Source organism: Oncorhynchus keta, unplaced genomic scaffold (genome assembly GCF_023373465.1).
Source record: "Oncorhynchus keta strain PuntledgeMale-10-30-2019 unplaced genomic scaffold, Oket_V2 Un_contig_3330_pilon_pilon, whole genome shotgun sequence".
Lineage (NCBI taxonomy): Eukaryota > Metazoa > Chordata > Actinopteri > Salmoniformes > Salmonidae > Oncorhynchus > Oncorhynchus keta.
The window spans coordinates 226,581-249,783 of NW_026287199.1; the positions used below are offsets into that span (position 1 = coordinate 226,581).

The following is a 23,203-nucleotide window of genomic DNA, read 5'->3' on the forward strand; positions in this document are numbered from 1 at the left end:
CAGGATGAGTAGCTGCTGCCTTGGCAGGAACTAAATGGGGATCCATAATAAACCCCAGAAAGAGTAGCTGCTGCCTTGACAGGAACTAATGGGAATCCATAATAAACCCCAGGAAGAGTAGCTGCTGTCTTGGCAGGAACTAATGGGGATCCATAATAAACCCCAGGATGAGTAGCTGCTGCCTTGGCAGGAACTAAATGGGGATCCATAATAAACCCCAGAAAGAGTAGCTGCTGCCTTGACAGGAACTAATGGGAATCCATAATAAACCCCAGGAAGAATAGCTGCTGCCTTGGCAGGAACTAATGGGGATCCATAATAAACCCCAGGATGAGTAGCTGCTGCCTTGGCAGGAACTAAATGGGGATCCATAATAAACCCCAGGAAGAGTAGATGCTGCCTTGGCAGGAACTAATGGGTATCCATAATAAACCCCAGGAAGAGTAGCTGCTGCCTTGGCAGGAACTAATGGAGATCCACAATAAACCCCAGGAAGAGTAGCTGCTGTCTTGGCAGGAACTAATGGGGATCCATAATAAACCCCAGGATGAGTAGCTGCTGCCTTGGCAGGAACTAAATGGGGATCCATAATAAACCCCAGGAAGAGTAGCTGCTGCCTTGGCAGGAACTAATGGGGATCCATAATAAACCCCAGGAAGAGTAGCTGCTGCCTTGGCAGGAACTAATGGGGATCCATAATAAACCCCAGGAAGAGTAGCTGCTGCCTTGGCAGGAACTAATGGGGATCCATAATAAACCCCAGGAAGAGTAGCTGCTGCCTTGACAGGAACTAATGGGGATCCATAATAAAACTCAGGAAGAGTAGGCGCTGCCTTGGCAGGAACTACTGGGGATCCATACTAAACCCCAGGAAGAGTAGCTGCTGCCTTGTCAGGAACTAATGGGGATCCATAATAAAACTCAGGAAGAGTAGGCGCTGCCTTGGCAGGAACTACTGGGGATCCATACTAAACACCAGGAAGAGTAGCTGCTGCCTTGTCAGGAACTAATGGGGATCCATAATAAACCCCAGGAAGAGTAGCTGCTGCCTTGTCAGGAACTAATGGGGATCCATAATAAACCCCAAGAAGAGTAGCTGCTACCTTGACAGGAACTAATGGGGATCCATAATAAACCCCAGGAAGAGTAGCTGCTGCCTTGACAGGAACTAATGGGGATCCATAATAAACCCCAGGAATAGTAGCTGCTGCCTTGGCAGGAACTAATGGGGATCCATAATAAATACATATAAACATCCCTTTTTCAGGACCCTGTCTTTCAAAGAATTCGTAAAAATCCCCAAAACTTCCCAGATCTTCATTGTAAAGGATTTAAGCACTGTTTCCCATGCTTGTTCAATGAATCATAAACAATTCATGAACATGCACCTGTGGAACGGTCGTTAAGACACTAACAGCTTACAGACGGTAGGCAATTAAGGTCACAGTTATGAAAACTTAGGACGCTAAAGAGGCCTTTCTACTGACTCTGAAAAACACCAAAAGAAAGAAGCCCAGGGTCCCTGCACATCTGCGTAAACGTGCCTTAGGCATGCTGCAAGGAGGCATGAGGACTGCAGATGTGGCCGGGGCAATGAATTGCAATGTCTGTACTGTGAGACGCCTAAGACAGCGCTACAGGAAGACAGGGCGGACAGCTGATCGTCCTCACAGTGGCAGACCACGTGTAACAACACCTGCATAGGATCGGTACATCTGAACATCACACCTGCAGGACAGGTACAGGATGGCAACAACTACCCAAGTTACACCAGGAACGCACAGTCCCTCCATCAGTGTTCAGACTGTCCGCAATAGGCTAAGAGAGGCTGGACTGAGGGCTTGTATGCCTGTTGTATAGCAGGTCCTCACCGGACATCACTGGCAACAACGTTGCCTATTGGCACAAACCCACCGTCGTTGGCCAGACAGGACTGGCAAAAAGTGCTCTTCACTGGCGAGTAGCGGTTTTGTCTGACATGGGGTAATAGTCGGATTTGCGTTTATCGTCGAAGGAATAAGCGTTACACCGAGGCCTGTACTCTGGAGTAGAGGTTGACCGATTAATTGTAATGGCCGATTTAATTAGGGATGATTTCAAGTTTTCATAACAATCGGAAATCTGTATTTTTGGGCGCCGATTTCCAATTTTTTTTCTTTCATTTAAAAAAATGTTTTTATACCTTTATTTAACCAGGCAAGTCAGTTAAGAAGAAATTCTTATTTTCAATGACGGCCTAGGAACTGCCTTGCTCAGGGGCAGAACGACAGATTTTCACCTTGTCAGCTCAGGGGATCCAAGCTTGCAACCTTACAGTTAACTAGTCCAACACTCTAACCAGACATTCTGGAACTCTTAGTAACTCGCGGGTGTTTGTAACGTTCTGGAACTCTTAGTAACTCGCGGCTGTTGTAACATTCTGGAACTCTTAGTTACTCGCGGCTGTTGTAACATTCTGGAACTCTTAGTAACTCGCGGCTGTTGTAACATTCTGGAACTCTTAGTAACTCGCGGCTGTTGTAACATTCTGGAACTCTTAGTAACTCGCGGCTGTAACATTCTGGAACTCTTAGTAACTCGCGGCTGTTGTAACATTCTGGAACTCTTAGTAACTCGGGGCTGTTGTAACATTCTGGAACTCTTAGTAACTCGCGGCTGTTGTAACGTTCTGGAACTCTTAGTAACTCGCGGGTGTTTGTAACGTTCTGGAACTCTTAGTAACTCGCGGCTGTTGTAACATTCTGGAACTCTTAGTAACTCGCGGCTGTTGTCGTTCTGGAACTCTTAGTAACTCGCGGCTGTTGTAACGTTCTGGAACTCTTAGTAACTTGCGGGTGTTGTAACGTTCTGGAACTCTTAGTAACTCGCGGCTGTTGTAACGTTCTGGAACTCTTAGTAACTGTTGTAATTCTGGAACTCTTAGTAACTCGCGGGTGTTGTAACGTTTCTGGAACTCTTAGTAACTCACGGCTGTTGTAACGTTCTGGAACTCTTAGTAACTCTGGAACTCTTAGTAACTCGCGGCTGTTGTAACGTTCTGGAACTCTTAGTAACTCGCGGCTGTTGTAACATTCTGGAACTCTTAGTAACTTGCGGCTGTTGTAACGTTCTGGAACTCTTAGTAACTCGCGGCTGTTGTAACGTTCTGGAACTCTTAGTAACATTCTGGAACTCTTAGTAACTCGCGGCTGTTGTAACGTTCTGGAACTCTTAGTAACTCGCGGCTGTTGTAACGTTCTGGAACTCTTAGTAACGTTCTGGAACTCTTAGTAACTCGCGGCTGTTGTAACGTTCTGGAACTCTTAGTTACTCGCGGCTGTTGTAACATTCTGGAACTCTTAGTAACGTTCTGGAACTCTTAGTAACTCGCGGCTGTTGTAACTTTCTGGAACTCTTAGTTTTTTTTATTTTTTATTTCACCTTTATTTAACCAGGTAGGCTAGTTGAGAACAAGTTCTCATTTGCAACTGCGACCTGGCCAAGATAAAGCATAGCAGTGTGAACAGACAACACAGAGTTACACATGGAGTAAACAATTAGCAAGTCAATAACACAGTAGAAAAAATGGGCAGTCTATAACAATGTGTGCAAAAGGCATGAGGAGGTAGGCGAATAATACAATTTTGCAGATTAACACTGGAGTGATAAATGATCAGATGGGCATGTACAGGTAGAGATATTGGTGTGCAAAAGAGCAGAAAAGTAAATAAATAAAAACAGTATAAAAACAGTATGGGAATGAGGTAGGTGAAAAAGGGTGAGCTATTTACCTATAGACTATGTACAGCTGCAGCGATCGGTTAGCTGCTCGGATAGCTGATGTTTGAAGTTGGAGAGGGAGATAAAAGTCTCCAACTTCAGCGAACTCGTTCCAGTCACAGGCAGCAGAGTACTGGAACGAAAGGCGGCCAAATGAGGTGTTGGCTTTAGGGATGATCAGTGAGATACACCTGCTGGAACTGCTACGGATGGGTGTTGCCATCGTGACCAGTGAACTGAGATAACGGAGTTTTACCTAGCATGGACTTGTAGATGACCTGGAGCCAGTGGGTCTGGTAACGAATATGTAGTGAGGGCCAGCCTTAGAGCATACAAGTCGCAGTGGTGGGTGGTATAAGGTGCTTTAGTGACAAAACGGATGGCACTGTGGTAGACTGCATCCAGTTTGCTGAGTAGATTGTTGGAAGCCATTTTGTAGATGACATGTTGTAACGAGGATCGGTAGGATAGTCAGTTTTACTAGGTAAGCTTGGCAGCGTGAGTGAAGGAGGCTTTGTTGCGGAATAGAAAGCCGACTCTGGATTTGATTTTTGATTGGAGATGTTTGATGTGAGTCTGGAAGGAAGTTTGCAGTCTAGCCAGACACCTAGGTACTTATAGATGTCCACATATTCAAGGTTGGAACCATCCAGGGTGGTGATGCTAGTCGGGCATGCGGGTGCAGGCAGCGATCGGTTGAAAAGCATGCATTTGGTTTTAACGTTTAAGAGCAGTTGGAGGCCACGGAAGGAGTGCTGTATGGCATTGAAGCTCGTTTGTTGTAGCACAGTGTCCAATGACGGGGAAGTATATAGAATGGTGTCGTCTGCATAGAGGTGGATCAGGGAATCGCCCGCAGCAAGAGCAACATCATTGATATATACAGAGAAAAGAGTCGGCCCGAGAATTGAACCCTGTGGCACCCCCATAGAGACTGCCAGAGGACCGGACAGCATGCCCTCTGATTTGACACACTGAACTCTGTCTGCAAAGTAATTGGTGAACCAGGCAAGGCAGTCATCCGAAAACCGAGGCTGTTGAGTCTGCCGATAAGAATTTGGTGATTGACAGAGTCGAAAGTTCTTGGGAACTCGATGAAGACGGCTGCACAGTACTGTTTTATCGATGGCGGTTATGATATCATTTAGTACCTTGAGTGTGGCTGAGGTTGTGACCGCTCTGGAAACCAGATTGCACAGGAGAAGGTACGGTGGGATTCGAGATGGTCAGTGACCTGTTTGTTGACTTGGCTTTAGAAGACCTTAGATAGGCAGGGCAGGATGGATATAGGTCTATAGCAGTTTGGAGGGTGTCTCCCCTTGAAGAGGGGGATGACTGCGGCAGCTTTCCAACCTCTGGGGATCTCAGACGATATGAAAGAGAGGTTGAACAGGCTGGTAATAGGGGTGCGACAATGGCGGCAGATAGTTTCAGAAATAGCGGGTCCAGATTGTCAAGCCCAGCTGATTTGTACGGGTCCAGGTTTTGCAGCTCTTTCAGAACATCTGCTATCTGGATCTGGGTAAAGGAGAACCTGGAGAGGCTTGGGTGAGGAACTACGGGGGGGGCGGAGCTGTTGGCCGAGGTTGGAGTAGCCAGGCGGAAGGCATGGCCAGCCGTTGAGAAGTGCTTATTGAAGTTTTCGATAATCATGGTCGGTGGAGACCGTGCTAGCCTCAGTGCAGTGGGCAGCTGGGAGGAGGTGCTCTTGTTCTCCATAGACTTCACAGTGTCCCAGAACTTTTTGGAGTTGGAGCTACAGGATGCAAACTTCTGCCTGAAGAAGCTGGCCTTAGCTTTCCTGACTGACTCTTATTGGTTCCTGACTTCCCTGAACAGTTGCATATCACGGGGGCTATTCGAATGCTTAGTTGCAGTCCGCCACAGGATGTTTTTGTGCTGGTCGAGGGCAGTCAGGTCTTAGTGAACCAAGGGCTGTATCTGTTCTTGGTTCTGCATTTTTGAACGGGCATGCTTATCTAAAATGGTGAGGAAGTTACTTTTAAAGAATGACCAGGCATCCTCAACTGACGGGATGAGGTCAATGTCCTTCCAGGATACACGGGCCAGGTCGATTAGAAAGGCCTGCTCACAGAAGTGTTTTAGGGAGCGTTTGACAGTGATGAGGGGTGGTCGTTTGACTGCGGCTTGGCGGATCAGGAATGAGGCAGTGATCGCTGAGATCCTGGTTGAAGACAGCGGAGGTATATTTGGAGGGCCAGTTGGTCAGGATGACGTCTATGAGGGTGCCCTTGTTTACAGAGTTAGGGTTGTACCTGGTGGGTTCCTTGATGATTTGAGTGAGATTGAGGGCATCTAGCTTAGATTGTAGGACTGCCGGGGTGTTAAGCATGTCCCAGTTTAGGTCACCTAACAGAACAAACTCTGAAGCTAGATGGGGGCGATCAATTCACAAATGGTGTCCAGGCGCAGCTGGGAGCTGACGGTAACTCGCGGCTGTTGTAATGTTCTGGAACTCTTAGTAACTCGCGGCTGTTGTAACGTTCTGGAACTCTTAGTAACGTTCTGGAACTCTTAGTAACTCGCGGCTGTTGTAACGTTCTGGAACTCTTAGTAACGTTCTGGAACTCTTAGTAACTCGCGGCTGTTGTAACGTTCTGGAACTCTTAGTAACTCGCGGCTGTTGTAACGTTCTGGAACTCTTAGTAACTCGCGGCTGTTGTAATGTTCTGGAACTCTTAGTAACTCGCGGCTGTTGTAACGTTCTGGAACTCTTAGTAACTTGCGGCTGTTGTAATGTTCTGGAACTCTTAGTAACTCTAACCAGACATGTTTGTAGGTCTGGAATTTGGCTGTGGAGTGAATGTTTGGATGTGAAAAACTTGGATTTTATCTACATTTATTCAACTCAAATTAAATTAAATTACATTTTTGCAGAAGTTCTCAGGAGCTCATGTCTCTCTAACTTCCTCTCTGTTCTTCTCACTTTCTCTCTCTCCTTCTCCATCAGTATCATCATGTCTGGTCTACAGTGCCTTGGTGAAGATAACATCTGGTTTGAGAAGCCCCGCTACGACGAGGCTGAGAGACGCTTCTACGAGGGAGCCAACGGCCCCTCCACACACTCACACCACCAGGTACTGACGTAACGGCATACACTCACACCACCAGGTACCCACGTAACGGCATACACTCACACCACCAGGTACTGACGTAACGGCATACACTCACACCACCAGGTACCCACGTAACGGCATACACTCACACCACCAGGTACCCACGTAACGGCATACACTCACACCACCAGGTACCCACGTAACGGCATACACTCACACCACCAGGTACTGACGTAACGGCATACACTCACACCACCAGGTACCCACGTAACGGCATACACTCACACCACCAGGTACCCACGTAACGGCACACACTCACACCACCAGGTACTGACGTAACGGCACACACTCACACCACCAGGTACCCACGTAACGGCATACACTCACACCACCAGGTACTGACATAACGACACACACACACACACTCTCTCTCCCCAGGTACCTGCTTTACTAAAGAACGTGGTGTGATGAGGTGCCATGAGGTTCTGATAGAGTATCAGTTGAGACGCCACTAAGTTGGGACCCTTTCAGACAGTCCTCTGAGTTCGTGTGTGTTAAGCCAAACACTAACCTTTTATTAGCTGGGCTGAAAACATCTGTCAGTCAGGTCTAGCCTCTGTCCTGTCCTCCATGTTTCAACTGGTGCTGCTGGGAATGTTCAGTTAGGATGAAACTCTTAGTAACTCGCGGCTGTTGTAACGTTCTGGAACTCTTAGTAACGTTCTGGAACTCTTAGTAACGTTCTGGAACTCTTAGTAACGTTCTGGAACTCTTAGTAACGTTCTGGAACTCTTAGTAACTCGCGGGTGTTGTAATGTTCTGGAACTCTTAGTAACTCACGGCTGTTGTAACGTTCTGGAACTCTTAGTAACTCGCGGCTGTTGTAACGTTCTGGAACTCTTAGTAACGTTCTGGAACTCTTAGTAACGTTCTGGAACTCTTAGTAACGTTCTGGAACTCTTAGTAACTCGCGGGTGTTGTAATGTTCTGGAACTCTTAGTAACGTTCTGGAACTCTTAGTAACGTTCTGGAACTCTTAGTAACTCGCGGGTGTTGTAATGTTCTGGAACTCTTAGTAACTCACGGCTGTTGTAACGTTCTGGAACTCTTAGTAACTCGCGGCTGTTGTGACGTTCTGGAACTCTTAGTAACTCGCGGCTGTTGTAACATTCTGGAACTCTTAGTAACGTTCTGGAACTCTTAGTAACTCGCGGCTGTTGTAACGTTCTGGAACTCTTAGTAACTCGCGGCTGTTGTAACATTCTGGAACTCTTAGTAACTCGCGGCTGTTGTAACGTTCTGGAACTCTTAGTAACTCGCGGCTGTTGTAACATTCTGGAACTCTTAGTAACTCGCGGCTGTTGTAACATTCTGGAACTCTTAGTAACTCGCGGCTGTTGTAACATTCTGGAACTCTTAGTAACTCGCGGCTGTTGTAACGTTCTGGAACTCTTAGTAACGCGCGGCTGTTGTAACATTCTGGAATCTTATAATATATGGAATCTTAGTATACGCGCGGCTGTATATATATGCCATTTATGGAATATTATAACATTTGGAACGCTTTTATCCAAAGCGACTTACAGTCATGTGTGCATACATTCTACGTATGGGTGGTCCCGGGATCGAACCCACTACCCTGGAACATGCTCTACCAACTGAGGCAGAAGGACCACATTCTGGAACTCTTAGTAACGTTCTGGAACTCTTAGTAACGCGCGGCTGTTGTAACATTCTGGAACTCTTAGTAACGTCCTGGAACTCTTAGTAACGTTCTGGAACTCTTAGTAACGTTCTGGAACTCTCTGTAACTCGCGGCCGTTGTAACGTTCTGGAACTCTTAGTAACGTTCTGGAACTCTTAGTAACTCTCTGTAACTCGCGGCCGTTGTAACGTTCTGGAACTCTTAGTAACTCGCGGGTGTTGTAATGTTCTGGAACTCTTAGTAACTCACGGCTGTTGTAACGTTCTGGAACTCTTAGTAACTCGCGGCTGTTGTGACGTTCTGGAACTCTTAGTAACTCGCGGGTGTTGTAATGTTCTGGAACTCTTAGTAACTCACGGCTGTTGTAACGTTCTGGAACTCTTAGTAACTCTGGCTGTTGTGACGTTCTGGAACTCTTAGTAACGTTCTGGAACTCTTAGTAACTCGCGGGTGTTGTAATGTTCTGGAACTCTTAGTAACTCACGGCTGTTGTAACGTTCTGGAACTCTTAGTAACTCGCGGCTGTTGTGACGTTCTGGAACTCTTAGTAACTCGCGGGTGTTGTAATGTTCTGGAACTCTTAGTAACTCACGGCTGTTGTAACGTTCTGGAACTCTTAGTAACTCGCGGCTGTTGTAACATTCTGGAACTCTTAGTTACTCGCGGCTGTTGTAACATTCTGGAACTCTTAGTAACGTTCTGGAACTCTTAGTAACTCGCGGCTGTTGTAACGTTCTGGAACTCTTAGTAACTCGCGGCTGTTGTAACGTTCTGGAACTCTTAGTAACGCGCGGCTGTTGTAACATTCTGGAACTCTTAGTAACTCTGGAACTCTTGTAACGTTCTGGAACTCTTAGTAACGCGCGGCTGTTGTAACGTTCTGGAACTCTTAGTAACGCGCGGCTGTTGTAACGTTCTGGAACTCTTAGTAACTCGCGGCTGTTGTAACGTTCTGGAACTCTTAGTAACGTTCTGGAACTCTTAGTAACGTTCTGGAACTCTTAGTAACGCGCGGCTGTTGTAACGTTCTGGAACTCTTAGTAACGCGCGGCTGTTGTAACGTTCTGGAACTCTTAGTAACGTTCTGGAACTCTTAGTAACGTTCTGGAACTCTTAGTAACGCGCGGCTGTTGTAACGTTCTGGAACTCTTAGTAACGCGCGGCTGTTGTAACGTTCTGGAACTCTTAGTAACGCGCGGCTGTTGTAACGTTCTGGAACTCTTAGTAACGTTCTGGAACTCTTAGTAACGTTCTGGAACTCTTAGTAACGCGCGGCTGTTGTAACATTCTGGAACTCTTAGTAACGCGCGGCTGTTGTAACGTTCTGGAACTCTTAGTAACTCGCGGCTGTTGTAACGTTCTGGAACTCTTAGTAACGTTCTGGAACTCTTAGTAACGTTCTGGAACTCTTAGTAACGTTCTGGAACTCTTAGTAACGTTCTGGAACTCTTAGTAACGCGCGGCTGTTGTAACGTTCTGGAACTCTTAGTAACGTTCTGGAACTCTTAGTAACGCGCGGCTGTTGTAACGTTCTGGAACTCTTAGTAACTCGCGGCTGTTGTGACGTTCTGGAACTCTTAGTAACTCGCGGCTGTTGTAACGTTCTGGAACTCTTAGTAACGTTCTGGAACTCTTAGTAACGTTCTGGAACTCTTAGTAACGTTCTGGAACTCTTAGTAACGTTCTGGAACTCTTAGTAACGTTCTGGAACTCTTAGTAACGTTCTGGAACTCTTAGTAACTCGCGGCTGTTGTAACGTTCTGGAACTCTTAGTAACGTTCTGGAACTCTTAGTAACGTTCTGGAACTCTTAGTAACGTTCTGGAACTCTTAGTAACTCGCGGGTGTTGTAATGTTCTGGAACTCTTAGTAACGCGCGGCTGTTGTAACATTATGGAACTCTTAGTAACGCGCGGCTGTTGTAACGTTCTGGAACTCTTAGTAACTCGCGGCTGTAACATTCTGGAACTCTTAGTAACTTGCGGCTGTTGTAACATTCTGGAACTCTTAGTAACTCGCGGCTGTTGTAACATTCTGGAACTCTTAGTAACTCGCGGCTGTTGTAACGTTCTGGAACTCTTAGTAACTCGCGGCTGTAACATTCTGGAACTCTTAGTAACTCGCGGCTGTTGTAACGTTCTGGAACTCTTAGTAACTCGCGGCTGTTGTAACGTTCTGGAACTCTTAGTAACTCGCGGCTGTAACGTTCTGGAACTCTTAGTAACGCGCGGCTGTTGTAACGTTCTGGAACTCTTAGTAACGCGCGGCTGTTGTAACGTTCTGGAACTCTTAGTAACGTTCTGGAACTCTTAGTAACTCGCGGCTGTTGTAACGTTCTGGAACTCTTAGTAACGCGCGGCTGTTGTAACATTATGGAACTCTTAGTAACGCGCGGCTGTTGTAACGTTCTGGAACTCTTAGTAACTCGCGGCTGTAACATTCTGGAACTCTTAGTAACTTGCGGCTGTTGTAACATTCTGGAACTCTTAGTAACTCGCGGCTGTTGTAACATTCTGGAACTCTTAGTAACTCGCGGCTGTTGTAACGTTCTGGAACTCTTAGTAACTCGCGGCTGTAACATTCTGGAACTCTTAGTAACTCGCGGCTGTTGTAACGTTCTGGAACTCTTAGTAACTCGCGGCTGTTGTAACGTTCTGGAACTCTTAGTAACTCGCGGCTGTAACGTTCTGGAACTCTTAGTAACGCGCGGCTGTTGTAACGTTCTGGAACTCTTAGTAACGCGCGGCTGTTGTAACGTTCTGGAACTCTTAGTAACGTTCTGGAACTCTTAGTAACGTTCTGGAACTCTTAGTAACGTTCTGGAACTCTTAGTAACGTTCTGGAACTCTTAGTAACTCGCGGCTGTTGTAACATTCTGGAACTCTTAGTTACTCGCGGGTGTTGTAACATTCTGGAACTCTTAGTTACTCGCGGGTGTTGTAACGTTCTGGAACTCTTAGTAACGTTCTGGAACTCTTAGTAACTCGCGGCTGTTGTAACATTCTGGAACTCTTAGTTACTCGCGGGTGTTGTAACGTTCTGGAACTCTTAGTAACTCGCGGCTGTTGTAACATTCTGGAACTCTTAGTAACTCGCGGCTGTTGTAACATTCTGGAACTCTTAGTTACTCGCGGCTGTTGTAACATTCTGGAACTCTTAGTAACTTGCGGCTGTTGTAACATTCTGGAACTCTTTGTAACGCGCGGCTGTTGTAACATTCTGGAACTCTTAGTAACGCGCGGCTGTTGTAACATTCTGGAACTCTTAGTAACGTTCTGGAACTCTTAGTAACTCGCGGCTGTTGTAACGTTCTGGAACTCTTTAGTTCGCGGCTGTTGTAACATTCTGGAACTCTTAGTAACGTTCTGGAACTCTTAGTTACTCGCGGGTGTTGTAACGTTCTGGAACTCTTAGTTACTCGCGGCTGTTGTAACGTTCTGGAACTCTTAGTAACTCGCGGCTGTTGTAACGTTCTGGAACTCTTAGTAACTCGCGGCTGTTGTAACGTTCTGGAACTCTTAGTAACTCGCGGCTGTTGTAACGTTCTGGAACTCTTAGTAACTCGCGGCTGTTGTAACATTCTGGAACTCTTAGTAACTCGCGGCTATTGTAACATTCTGGAACTCTTAGTAACTCGCGGCTGTTGTAACGTTCTGGAACTCTTAGTAACTCGCGGCTGTTGTAACGTTCTGGAACTCTTAGTAACGTTCTGGAACTCTTAGTAACGTTCTGGAACTCTTAGTTACTCGCGGCTGTTGTAACGTTCTGGAACTCTTAGTAACTCGCGGCTGTTGTAACGTTCTGGAACTCTTAGTAACTCGCGGCTGTTGTAACGTTCTGGAACTCTTAGTAACGTTCTGGAACTCTTAGTAACGTCCTGGAACTCTTAGTAACGCCCTGGAACTCTTAGTAACGTTCTGGAACTCTTAGTAACGTTCTGGAACTCTTAGTAACGTTCTGGAACTCTTAGTAACGTCCTGGAACTCTTAGTAACGTTCTGGAACTCTCTAGTAACGTTCGTTGTAACGTTCTGGAACTCTTAGTAACGTTCTGGAACTCTCTGGAACTCGCGGCCGTTGTAACGTTCTGGAACTCTTAGTAACGTTCTGGAACTCTCTGTAACTCGCGGCCGTTGTAACGTTCTGGAACTCTTTGTAACTCGCGGCTGTTGTAACATTCTGGAACTCTTAGTAACGTTCTGGAACTCTTAGTAACGTTCTGGAACTCTCTGTAACTCGCGGCCGTTGTAACATTCTGGAACTCTTAGTAACGTCCTGGAACTCTTAGTAACGTTCTGGAACTCTTAGTAACGTCCTGGAACTCTTAGTAACGTTCTGGAACTCTTAGTAACGTTCTGGAACTCTCTGTAACGTTCGCGGAACCGTTGTAACATTCTGGAACTCTTAGTAACGTCCTGGAACTCTTAGTAACGTTCTGGAACTCTTTGTAACTCGCGGCTGTTGTAACGTTCTCAGAGGCAGTGGAGTTGAAATAATGTGGCTCTGGTTAACAATCTATTACTGGACATCTTTAGTCTGTTTTCAATGTCCCTTATTTCCCATAGTATTCTGACGTCTGTTCCTGTAGTATTCCGACTTCTCTTTCTGTAGTGTTCCTGACATCTATCTTGGTGGACCTGCAATCTTTCTCCTCCTCTCCTCCCTGTCCTCTCTTCTCTGTCTGTGTCCTCTCCTCCCTGTCTGTGTCCTGTCCTCTCCTCCCTGTCCTCTCCTCCCTGTCTGTGTCCTGTCCTCTCCTCCCTGTCCTCTCCTCCCTGTCTGTGTCCTGTCCTCTCCTCCCTGTCTGTGTCCTGTCCTCTCCTCCCTGTCTGTGTCCTGTCCTCTCCTCCCTGTCCTCTCCTCCCTGTCCTCTCCTCCCTGTCTGTGTCCTGTCCTCTCCTCCCTGTCTGTTTCACTGTCCTCTCCTCCCTGTCTGTTTCACTGTCCTCTCCTCCCTGTCTGTTTCACTGTCCTCTCCTCCCTGTCTGTGTCCTCTCCTCCCTGTCTGTGTCCTGTCCTCTCCTGTCTGTCTGTTTCACTGTCCTCTCCTCCCTGTCTGTGTCCTGTCCTCTCCTCCCTGTCTGTTTCACTGTCCTCTCCTCCCTGTCCTCTCCTCCCTGTCTGTGTCCTGTCCTCTCCTCCCTGTCCTCTCCTGTCTGTCTGTTTCACTGTCCTCTCCTCCCTGTCTGTGTCCTGTCCTCTCCTCCCTGTCTGTTTCACTGTCCTCTCCTGTCTGTCTGTGTCCTGTCCTCTCCTGTCTGTCTGTTTCACTGTCCTCTCCTCCCTGTCTGTGTCCTGTCCTCTCCTCCCTGTCTGTGTCCTGTCCTCTCCTCCCTGTCTGTGTCCTGTCCTCCTTCCCCCCTCCATGTTAACCAGGTAAAGTCAGCGCTCCAAGGTAGAGGACGATCTCGTCCCCAGAAGCGCCAGCACAGGAATGTAAGTCCTCGCCATAAGGGCCTTGTTCAGGGCTGAGAGGTGCATGGTCTGGACTGGACTGGCGTGTAACGACACACACAGATAGACCAACCCCCACCCCCCCACTCTCTAATTCTGTCCTCTCTGTCCTCTACCCCATGGATCATCCACTAGATTCAGCCGCAGACCAATTTCTTTCTTAACCGGATGATTGGGGGCCAGAAAATAATTACAAATCATTTGTAGACTCCAATTTGCTTGCAGGAGTCCCGAACAGATATAATGTTTCACTAAACCATAACCCTTTCTAACCGTTCTTCCATTTGTAGACGATCACATGTCTCTAACCACTAGACTACCTGCCACCTCTACACTCTAACCACTAGGCTACCCTGCCACCTCTACACTCTAACCACTAGACTACCTGCCACCTCTACACTCTAACCACTAGACTACCCTGCCGCCTCTACACTCTAACCACTAGGCTACCCTGCCACCTCTACACTCTAACCACTAGACTACCTGCCACCTCTACACTCTAACCACTAGACTACCCTGCCGCCTCTACACCTAACCACTAGGCTACCCTGCCACCTCTCTCTAACCACTAGGCTACCCTGCCACCTCTACACTCTAACCACTAGGCTACCCTGCCACCTCTACACTCTAACCACTAGGCTACCCTGCCGCCTCTACACTCTAACCACTAGGCTACCCTGCCACCTCTACACTCTAACCACTAGGCTACCCTACCACCTCTACACTCTAACCACTAGGCTACCCTGCCACCTCTACACTCTAACCACTAGGCTACCCTGGTTTGACTAAACCATAACCCTTTCTAACCGTTCTTCCATTTGTAGACGATCACATGTCTCTCTATTATTTCTTAAACTAACATTAACAACTTGGAGCTGAACTCCTGGTGTTTCTACAGTGTTCTCAGAATGCTTGGGAGGCCAAATTCAGACCACCAATTGGGGAACCCTGCTCCTGACAGTTAAATATCTGCTCCTGACAGTTAAATATCTGCTCCTGACAGTTAAATATCTGCTCCTGACAGTTAAATATCTGCTCCTGACAGTTAAATATCTGCTCCTGACAGTTAAATATCTGCTCCTGACAGTTAAATATCTGCTCCTGACAGTTAAATATCTGCTCTGTCAGAGAGCTGACCTGTTGACAGTTAAATATCTGCTCTGTCAGAGAGCTGACCTGTTGACAGTTAAATATCTCCTCAGTCAGAGAGCTGACCTGTTGACAGTTAAATATCTCCTCAGTCAGAGAGCTGACCTGTTGACAGTTAAATATCTGCTCAGTCAGAGAGCTGACCTGTTGACAGTTAAATATCTGCTCTGTCAGAGAGCTGACCTGTTGACAGTTAAATATCTGCTCTGTCAGAGAGCTGACCTGTTGACAGTTAAATATCTGCTCTGTTGACAGTTAAATATCTGCTCAGTCAGAGAGCTGACCTGTTGACAGTTAAATATCTGCTCAGTCAGAGAGCTGACCTGTTGACAGTTAAATATCTGCTCTGTCAGAGAGCTGACCTGTTGACAGTTAAATATCTGCTCTGTCAGAGAGCTGACCTGTTGACAGTTAAATATCTGCTCAGTCAGAGAGCTGACCTGTTGACAGTTAAATATCTGCTCTGTCAGAGAGCTGACCTGTTGACAGTTAAATATCTGCTCTGTCAGAGAGCTGACCTGTTGACAGTTAAATATCTGCTCTGTCAGAGAGCTGACCTGTTGACAGTTAAATATCTGCTCTGTTGACAGTTAAATATCTGCTCTGTGACAGAGAGCTCACCTGTTGACAGTTAAATATCTGCTCTGTGACAGAGAGCTGACCTGTTGACAGTTAAATATCTGCTCTGTGACAGAGAGCTGACCTGTTGACAGTTAAATATCTGCTCAGTCAGAGAGCTGACCTGTTGACAGTTAAATATCTCCTCAGTCAGAGAGCTGACCTGTTGACAGTTAAATATCTGCTCTGTCAGAGAGCTGACCTGTTGACAGTTAAATATCTGCTCTGTCAGAGAGCTGACCTGTTGACAGTTAAATATCTGCTCTGTCAGAGAGCTCACCTGTTGACAGTTAAATATCTCCTCAGTCAGAGAGCTGACCTGTTGACAGTTAAATATCTGCTGTGTCAGAGAGCTGACCTGTTGACAGTTAAATATCTGCTCTGTCAGAGAGCTCACCTGTTGACAGTTAAATATCTCCTCTGTCAGAGAGCTGACCTGTTGACAGTTAAATATCTGCTCTGTTGACAGTTAAATATCTCCTCAGTCAGAGCTGACCTGTTGACAGTTAAATATCTGCTGTGTCAGAGAGCTGACCTGTTGACAGTTAAATATCTGCTCTGTCAGAGAGCTCACCTGTTGACAGTTAAATATCTGCTCTGTCAGAGAGCTGACCTGTTGACAGTTAAATATCTGCTCTGTTGACAGTTAAATATCTGCTCTGTCAGAGAGCTGACCTGTTGACAGTTAAATATCTGCTCTGTCAGAGAGCTGACCTGTTGACAGTTAAATATCTGCTCTGTCAGAGAGCTGACCTGTTGACAGTTAAATATCTGCTCTGTCAGAGAGCTGACCTGTTGACAGTTAAATATCTGCTCTGTGACAGAGAGCTGACCTGTTGACAGTTAAATATCTCCTCTGTCAGAGAGCTGACCTGTTGACAGTTAAATATCTCCTCTGTCAGAGAGCTGACCTGTTGACAGTTAAATATCTGCTCTGTGACAGAGAGCTCACCTGTTGACAGTTAAATATCTGCTCTGTCAGAGAGCTGACCTGTTGACAGTTAAATATCTCCTCTGTGACAGAGAGCTCACCTGTTGACAGTTAAATATCTCCTCAGTCAGAGAGCTGACCTGTTGACAGTTAAATATCTCCTCTGTCTTCCTCTGACCACCGGGTGGGTGTCTAGTCTTCCTCTGACCACCGGGTGGGTGTGCAGTCTTCCTCAGCCAGCGGGGACCAGGAGTTGGTGTCTCGTATGAAGAGTGTAGAGCTGGAGAACCAGGGACTGCAGAAAGGTACGTCTGTCTTTAATTTAATGATCATATTCTGATCTGTATTGACGTGGAAAATATCTTCATTGATCCAGTTCACAGACACACAGAGATGATTGACGATAATGTGTTTGTTTGTAGTGGTGGAGGATCTGAGAGCAGCCTTGTCCAAGCTGGAGAACAGAGTCCGGGTTCTGGAGAGGAGCCCGGCTGTTCCCTGTGCCAAGGTGGGTTTAGAGAAGTCTAATTTACACCGTCCGTTCAAGAGAAATGCTTCCATTTCGAACGTCCAACAGCTGCATTGGCTGTTGTGGATGCGGAACTCTGTGCGGAACTCTGTGCGGACTGAAGCGGACATTCGGTTGAGGATTGAAGGTGTACATTTGGATTTTTTCTGTACCAAGAATGGTGTGATCCATGAACGATATTTAGGCTTTATAACTACACTGAACAAACATACGTGTTGGTCTCATGTTTCATGAGCTGAAATAAAAGATCCCAGAAATGTTCCGTACAGACAAAAAAAAATATTTCTCACAAATGTGTTTACATCCCTGTTAGTGAGCATTTCTCCTTCACCAAGGACCAGCCACAGCTGTGCCCCTACGCAGTCATGTGTTTTACATCCCTGTTAGTGAGCATTTCTCCTTCACCAAGGACCAGCCACAGCTGTGCCCCTACGCAGTCATGTGTTTTACATCCCTGTTAGTGAGCATTTCTCCTTCACCAAGACAATCCATCCACCTGACAGGGCTGGCAGATCAAGAATCTGATTAAACAGCATGTTTAAAAGGGGACCTTGTGCTGGGGACAATAAAAGGCCACTAAAATGTGCAGTTTTGTCACGCAACACAATGCCAGATGTCTCAAGTTTTGAGGAAGCGTGTAACTGGCATGCTGACTGCAGGAATGTCCACCAGAGCTGTTGCCAGAGAATTTAATGTTAATTTCTCTACCATATGCAGCAACATCGTTTCAGAGAATTTGTCAGAACGTCCAACCAGCCTCACAACCACAGACCACATGTAACCACAACCACAGACCACGTAACCACAGACCACGTAACCACAACCACAGACCACATGTAACCACAACCACAGACCACGTAACCACAGACCACATGGAACCACAGACCACATGGAACCACAACCACGTAACCACAACCACAGACCACATGGAACCACAGACCACGTAACCACAACCACAGACCACATGTAACCACAGACCACGTAACCACAACCACAGACCACGTAACCACAGACCACATGGAACCACAACCACATGGAACCACAGACCACGTAACCACAACCACAAACCACATGGAACCACAGACCACGTAACCACAACCACAGACCACATGTAACCACAACCACGTAACCACAGACCACGTAACCACAACCACAGACCACGTAACCACAACCACGTAACCACAGACCACGTAACCACAACCACAGACCACATGTAACCACAACCACGTAACCACAGACCACGTAACCACAACCACAGACCACGTAACCACAGACCACATGTAACCACAACCACAGACCACGTAACCACAGACCACATGTAACCACGTAACCACAGACCACGTATAACCACAGACCACGTATAACCACAGAACACAGACCACATGTAACCACAGACCACGTAACCACAGACCACATGTAACCACAACCACGTAACCACAGACCACGTAACCACAACCACAGACCACGTAACCACAACCACATGTAACCACAGACCACGTAACCACGACCACGTAACCACAAACCACATGTAACCACAGACCACGTAACCACAGACCACGTAACCACAGACCACATGTAACCACGTAACCACAGACCACGTAAGCACAGACCACATGTAACCACAGACCACATGTAACCACAGACCACGTAACCACAACCACAGACCACGTAACCACAACCACAGACCACATGTAACCACAACCACATGTAACCACACGTAACCACAGACCACATGTAACCACAGACCACATGTAACCACAACCACAGACCACGTAACCACAGACCACGTAACCACATGTAACCACAGACCACGTAACCACATGTAACCACAGACCACATGTAACCACAGACCACATGTAACCACGACCACATGTAACCACAACCACAGACCACGTAACCACAACCACAGACCACGTAACCACAACCACAGACCACGTAACCACATGTAACCACAGACCACGTAACCACATGTAACCACAGACCACATGTAACCACAGACCACATGTAACCACAGACCACATGTAACCACAGACCACATGTAACCACAACCACATGTAACCACAACCACAGACCACGTAACCACAACCACAGACCACGTAACCACAACCACAGACCATGTAACCACAGACCACATGTAACCACAGACCACATGTAACCACAGACCACATGTAACCACAGACCACATAACCACAGACCACATGTAACCAACCACATGTAACACGACCACATGTAACCACAGACCACATGTAACCACAACCACAGACCACATGTAACCACAGACCACATGTAACCACAACCACGTAACCACAACCACGTAACCACAACCACAGACCACATGTAACCACAGACCACGTAACCACAACCACAGACCACGTAACCACAACCACAGACCACATGTAACCACAACCACAGACCACATGTAACCACAACCACAGACCACATGTAACCACAACCACATGACATGTAACCACAACCACAGACCAAATGTAACCACAACCACATGTAACCACAACCACATGTAACCACAACCACATGTAACCACAACCACATGTAACCACAGACCACATGTAACCACAGACCACATGTAACCACAACCACATGTAACCACAACCACAGACCATGTAACCACGGACCACGTAACCACAACCACAACCACATGTAACCACAACCACAGACCACGTAACCACAAACCACATGTAACCACAACCACAGGCCACATATAACCACAACCACAGACCACGTAACCACAGACCACATGTAACCACAACCACATGTAACCACAACCACAGACCATGTAACCACAGACCACGTAACCACAACCACATGTAACCACAACCACAGACCACGTAACCACAACCACATGTAACCACAACCACAGGCCACATATAACCACAACCACAGACCACGTAACCACAGACCACATGTAACCACAACCACAGACCACGTAACCAGACCACGTAACCACAACCACAGACCACATGTAACCACAACCACAGACCACGTAACCACAACCACATGTAACCACAGACCACATGTAACCACAACCACATGTACCACATGTAACCACAGACCACATGTAACCACAGACCACATGTAACCACAACCACAGACCATGTAACCACAACCACAGACCACATGCAACCACAGACCACATGTAACCGCAACCACGTAACCACAGACCGTAACCACATGTAACCACAGACCACATGTAACCACAACCACAGACCATGTAACCACAGACCACATGTAACCACAGACCACATGTAACCACAGACCACATGTAACCACAACCACAGACCACACGTAACCACAGACCACACGTAACCACAGACCACATGTAACCACAGACCACATGTAACCACAACCACGTAACCACAGACCACGTAACCACAACCACAGACCACGTAACCACAGACCACATGTAACCACAACCACAGACCACATGTAGCCACAACGACAGACCACATGTAAGCCACAACCACAGACCACGTAACCACAACCACAGACCACATGCAACCACAGACCACATGTAACCACAGACCACATGTAACCACAGACCACATGTAACCACAGACCACATGTAACCACAACCACATGTAACCACAACCACATGTAACCACAGACCACGTAACCACAACCACATGTAACCACAGACCACGTAACCACAACCACAGACCAGTAACCACAGACCACGTAACCACAACCACAGACCACGTAACCACAACCACAGACCACGTAACCACAGACCACGTAACCACAACCACAGACCACGTAACCACAACCACAGACCACATGTAACCACAACCACAGACCACGTAACCACAACCACAGACCACGTAACCACAACCACAGACCACGTAACCACAGACCACATCCGGTCACCTGCGGGATCATCACAGACCAGCTGATGAAACTGTGGGTTTGTCTGAGACCAGCCACCTGGACAGCTGATGAAACTGTGGGTTTGTCTGAGACCAGACCCAGACAGCTGATGAAACTGTGGGTTTGTCTGAGACCAGCCACCACAGCTGATGAAACTGTGGGTTTGTCTGAGACCAGCCACCCAGACAGCTGATGAAACTGTGGGTTTGTCACAGACCACAGACCACTGTGGTTTGTCTGAGACCACAACCACAGCTGATGAAACTGTGGGTTTGTCTGAGACCAGCCACCAGACAGCTGATGAAACTGTGGGTTTGTCTGAGACCAGCCACCTGACACTGATGAAACTGTGGGTTTGTCTGAGACCAGCCACCCAGACAGCTGATGAAACTGTGGGTTTGTCTGAGACCAGCCACCCAGACAGCTGATGAAACTGTGGGTTTGTCTGAGACCAGCCACCTGACAGCTGATGAAACTGTGGGTTTGTCTGAGACCAGCCACCCAGACAGCTGATGAAACTGTGGGTTTGTCTGAGACCAGACACCTGGACAGCTGATGAAACTGTGGGTTTGCACAACTGAAGAATTTCTGCACAAACTGTCAGAACCCGTCTCAGAGAAGCTCATCTGCGTGCTAGTCGTCCTCACCAGGGTATTGAACTGACTCCATCTGGGCGTCGTAACCGACTTCAGTGGATAAATGATCACCTTTGATGGCCACTGGCACACTGGAGAAGTGTGCTCTTCAAGGATGAATCCCTGTTTCAACTGTACTGGGCAGACAGCGTGTATGGTGTCGTGTGGGCGAGGGGTTTAGTGATGTTAACGTTGTGAACAGAGTGCCCCATGGTGGTGGTGGGGTTATGGTATGGGCAGGCATAAGCTACGGACAACAAACACATTTCATCAATGGCAATTTGAATGCACAGAGATACCGTGACGAGATCCTGAGGCCCATTGTCGTGTCATTCATCCACCAACTTCACCTCGTGTTTCAGCATGATAATGCACGGCCCCATGTCGCAAGGATCTGTACACAATTCCTGGAAGCTGAAAATGTCCCAGTTCTTCCATGGCCTGCATACTCACCAGACATGTCACCCATTGAGCATGTTTGTGATGCTCTGGATCGACATGTACGACAGCGTGTTCCAGTTCCCGCCAATATCCAGCGATTTCGCTCAGCCATTGAAGAGCAGTGGGACAACATTCCACAGGCCACAATCAACAGCCTGATCAACTCTATGTGAAGGAGATGTGTCGCTGCATCAGGAAAATGGTCACACCAGATACTGACTGGTTCTGATCCACACCAGATACTGACTGGTTCTGATCCAGACCAGATACTGACTGGTTCTGATCCAGACCAGATACTGACTGGTTCTGATCCAGACCAGATACTGACTGGTTCTGATCCACACCAGATACTGACTGGTTCTGATCCAGACCAGATACTGACTGGTTCTGATCCAGACCAGATACTGACTGGTTCTGATCCACACCAGATACTGACTGGTTCTGATCCAGACCAGATACTGACTGGTTCTGATCCAGACCAGATTGACTGGTTCTTAAGGTATCTGGTGATCAGACCAGATGCAGATCTGTATTCACCAGTCACTGGTTCTGATCCAATCCTTTATTAGATTGCAGATCTGTATTCCCAGGCCATAGATTCATGAATTTATTTAAATTAACTGATTTCCTCATGAACTGCAACTGAGAAAAATCTTTGAAATTGTTCCATCGGTGTATGAACAATATTTTGTAGATGCTTATTTCTCCTGTCTCCTCCCAGGCGGTGACTGTTCAGTCTGTGAAGGTAGAGGAGGATGATGATGAGGAGATGGACCTCTTTGGGAGCGATGAGGAGGATGAAGAGGCAGAGAGGCTGAAGGAGGAGAGAATCGCTGCTTACGCTGCCAAGAAGTCTAAGAAACCAGCACTCATCGCCAAGTCCTCTATCCTGCTCGATGTCAAACCTGTACGTTGTCCCCTGTCTGTCCTCTATCCTGCTCGATGTCAAACCTATACGTTGTCCCTGTCTGTCCTCGATCTGTCCTCTATCCTGCTCGATGTCAAACCTGTACGTTGTCCCCTGT

At 47.1% G+C, this 23,203-nt stretch overlaps 1 protein-coding gene and 1 long non-coding RNA gene across 24 annotated transcripts in view; one reads left to right on the forward strand and one right to left on the reverse strand.

Annotated features, from left to right (window-relative positions):
• The window catches only part of LOC118380881 (elongation factor 1-delta-like), a 55,010-nt gene that overhangs the window by 28,743 nt on the left and 3,064 nt on the right, over nucleotides 1-23,203 (forward strand). Inside the window, exons 2-6 of one of the 13 annotated variants that reach the window (XM_052508037.1) lie at nucleotides 6,731-6,857; nucleotides 13,916-13,975; nucleotides 16,888-16,996; nucleotides 17,114-17,199; nucleotides 22,900-23,085. In XM_052508037.1, the coding sequence (XP_052363997.1) occupies nucleotides 6,738-6,857; nucleotides 13,916-13,975; nucleotides 16,888-16,996; nucleotides 17,114-17,199; nucleotides 22,900-23,085 (561 nt within the window). In that variant the 5' untranslated portion in view covers nucleotides 6,731-6,737. Of the gene's footprint in view, nucleotides 1-6,730; nucleotides 6,858-6,881; nucleotides 6,892-6,915; nucleotides 6,926-6,949; nucleotides 6,960-6,983; nucleotides 6,994-7,017; nucleotides 7,028-7,051; nucleotides 7,062-7,085; nucleotides 7,096-7,119; nucleotides 7,130-7,150; nucleotides 7,164-7,184; nucleotides 7,198-7,221; nucleotides 7,232-13,915; nucleotides 13,976-16,887; nucleotides 16,997-17,113; nucleotides 17,200-22,899; nucleotides 23,086-23,203 lie in introns of those variants that run through there. The other 12 variants (XM_052508041.1, XM_052508043.1, XM_052508044.1 and 9 more) reach the window with 12 other exon arrangements.
• Nucleotides 15,131-16,879, reverse strand: LOC127923888 (uncharacterized). Of its 11 annotated transcripts, XR_008116040.1 has the most exons (7): nucleotides 16,633-16,879; nucleotides 16,296-16,334; nucleotides 15,924-16,196; nucleotides 15,846-15,884; nucleotides 15,427-15,699; nucleotides 15,287-15,364; nucleotides 15,131-15,247 (listed from the first exon to the last, which is right to left on the reverse strand). It is a non-coding gene; the product is annotated as an uncharacterized LOC127923888 (long non-coding RNA). The 11 variants fall into 11 exon arrangements; XR_008116043.1 differs by lacking the exons at nucleotides 15,846-15,884; nucleotides 16,633-16,879 and having other exon boundaries at nucleotides 15,924-15,985; nucleotides 16,041-16,196; nucleotides 16,296-16,604; XR_008116039.1 differs by lacking the exon at nucleotides 16,633-16,879 and having other exon boundaries at nucleotides 16,296-16,604.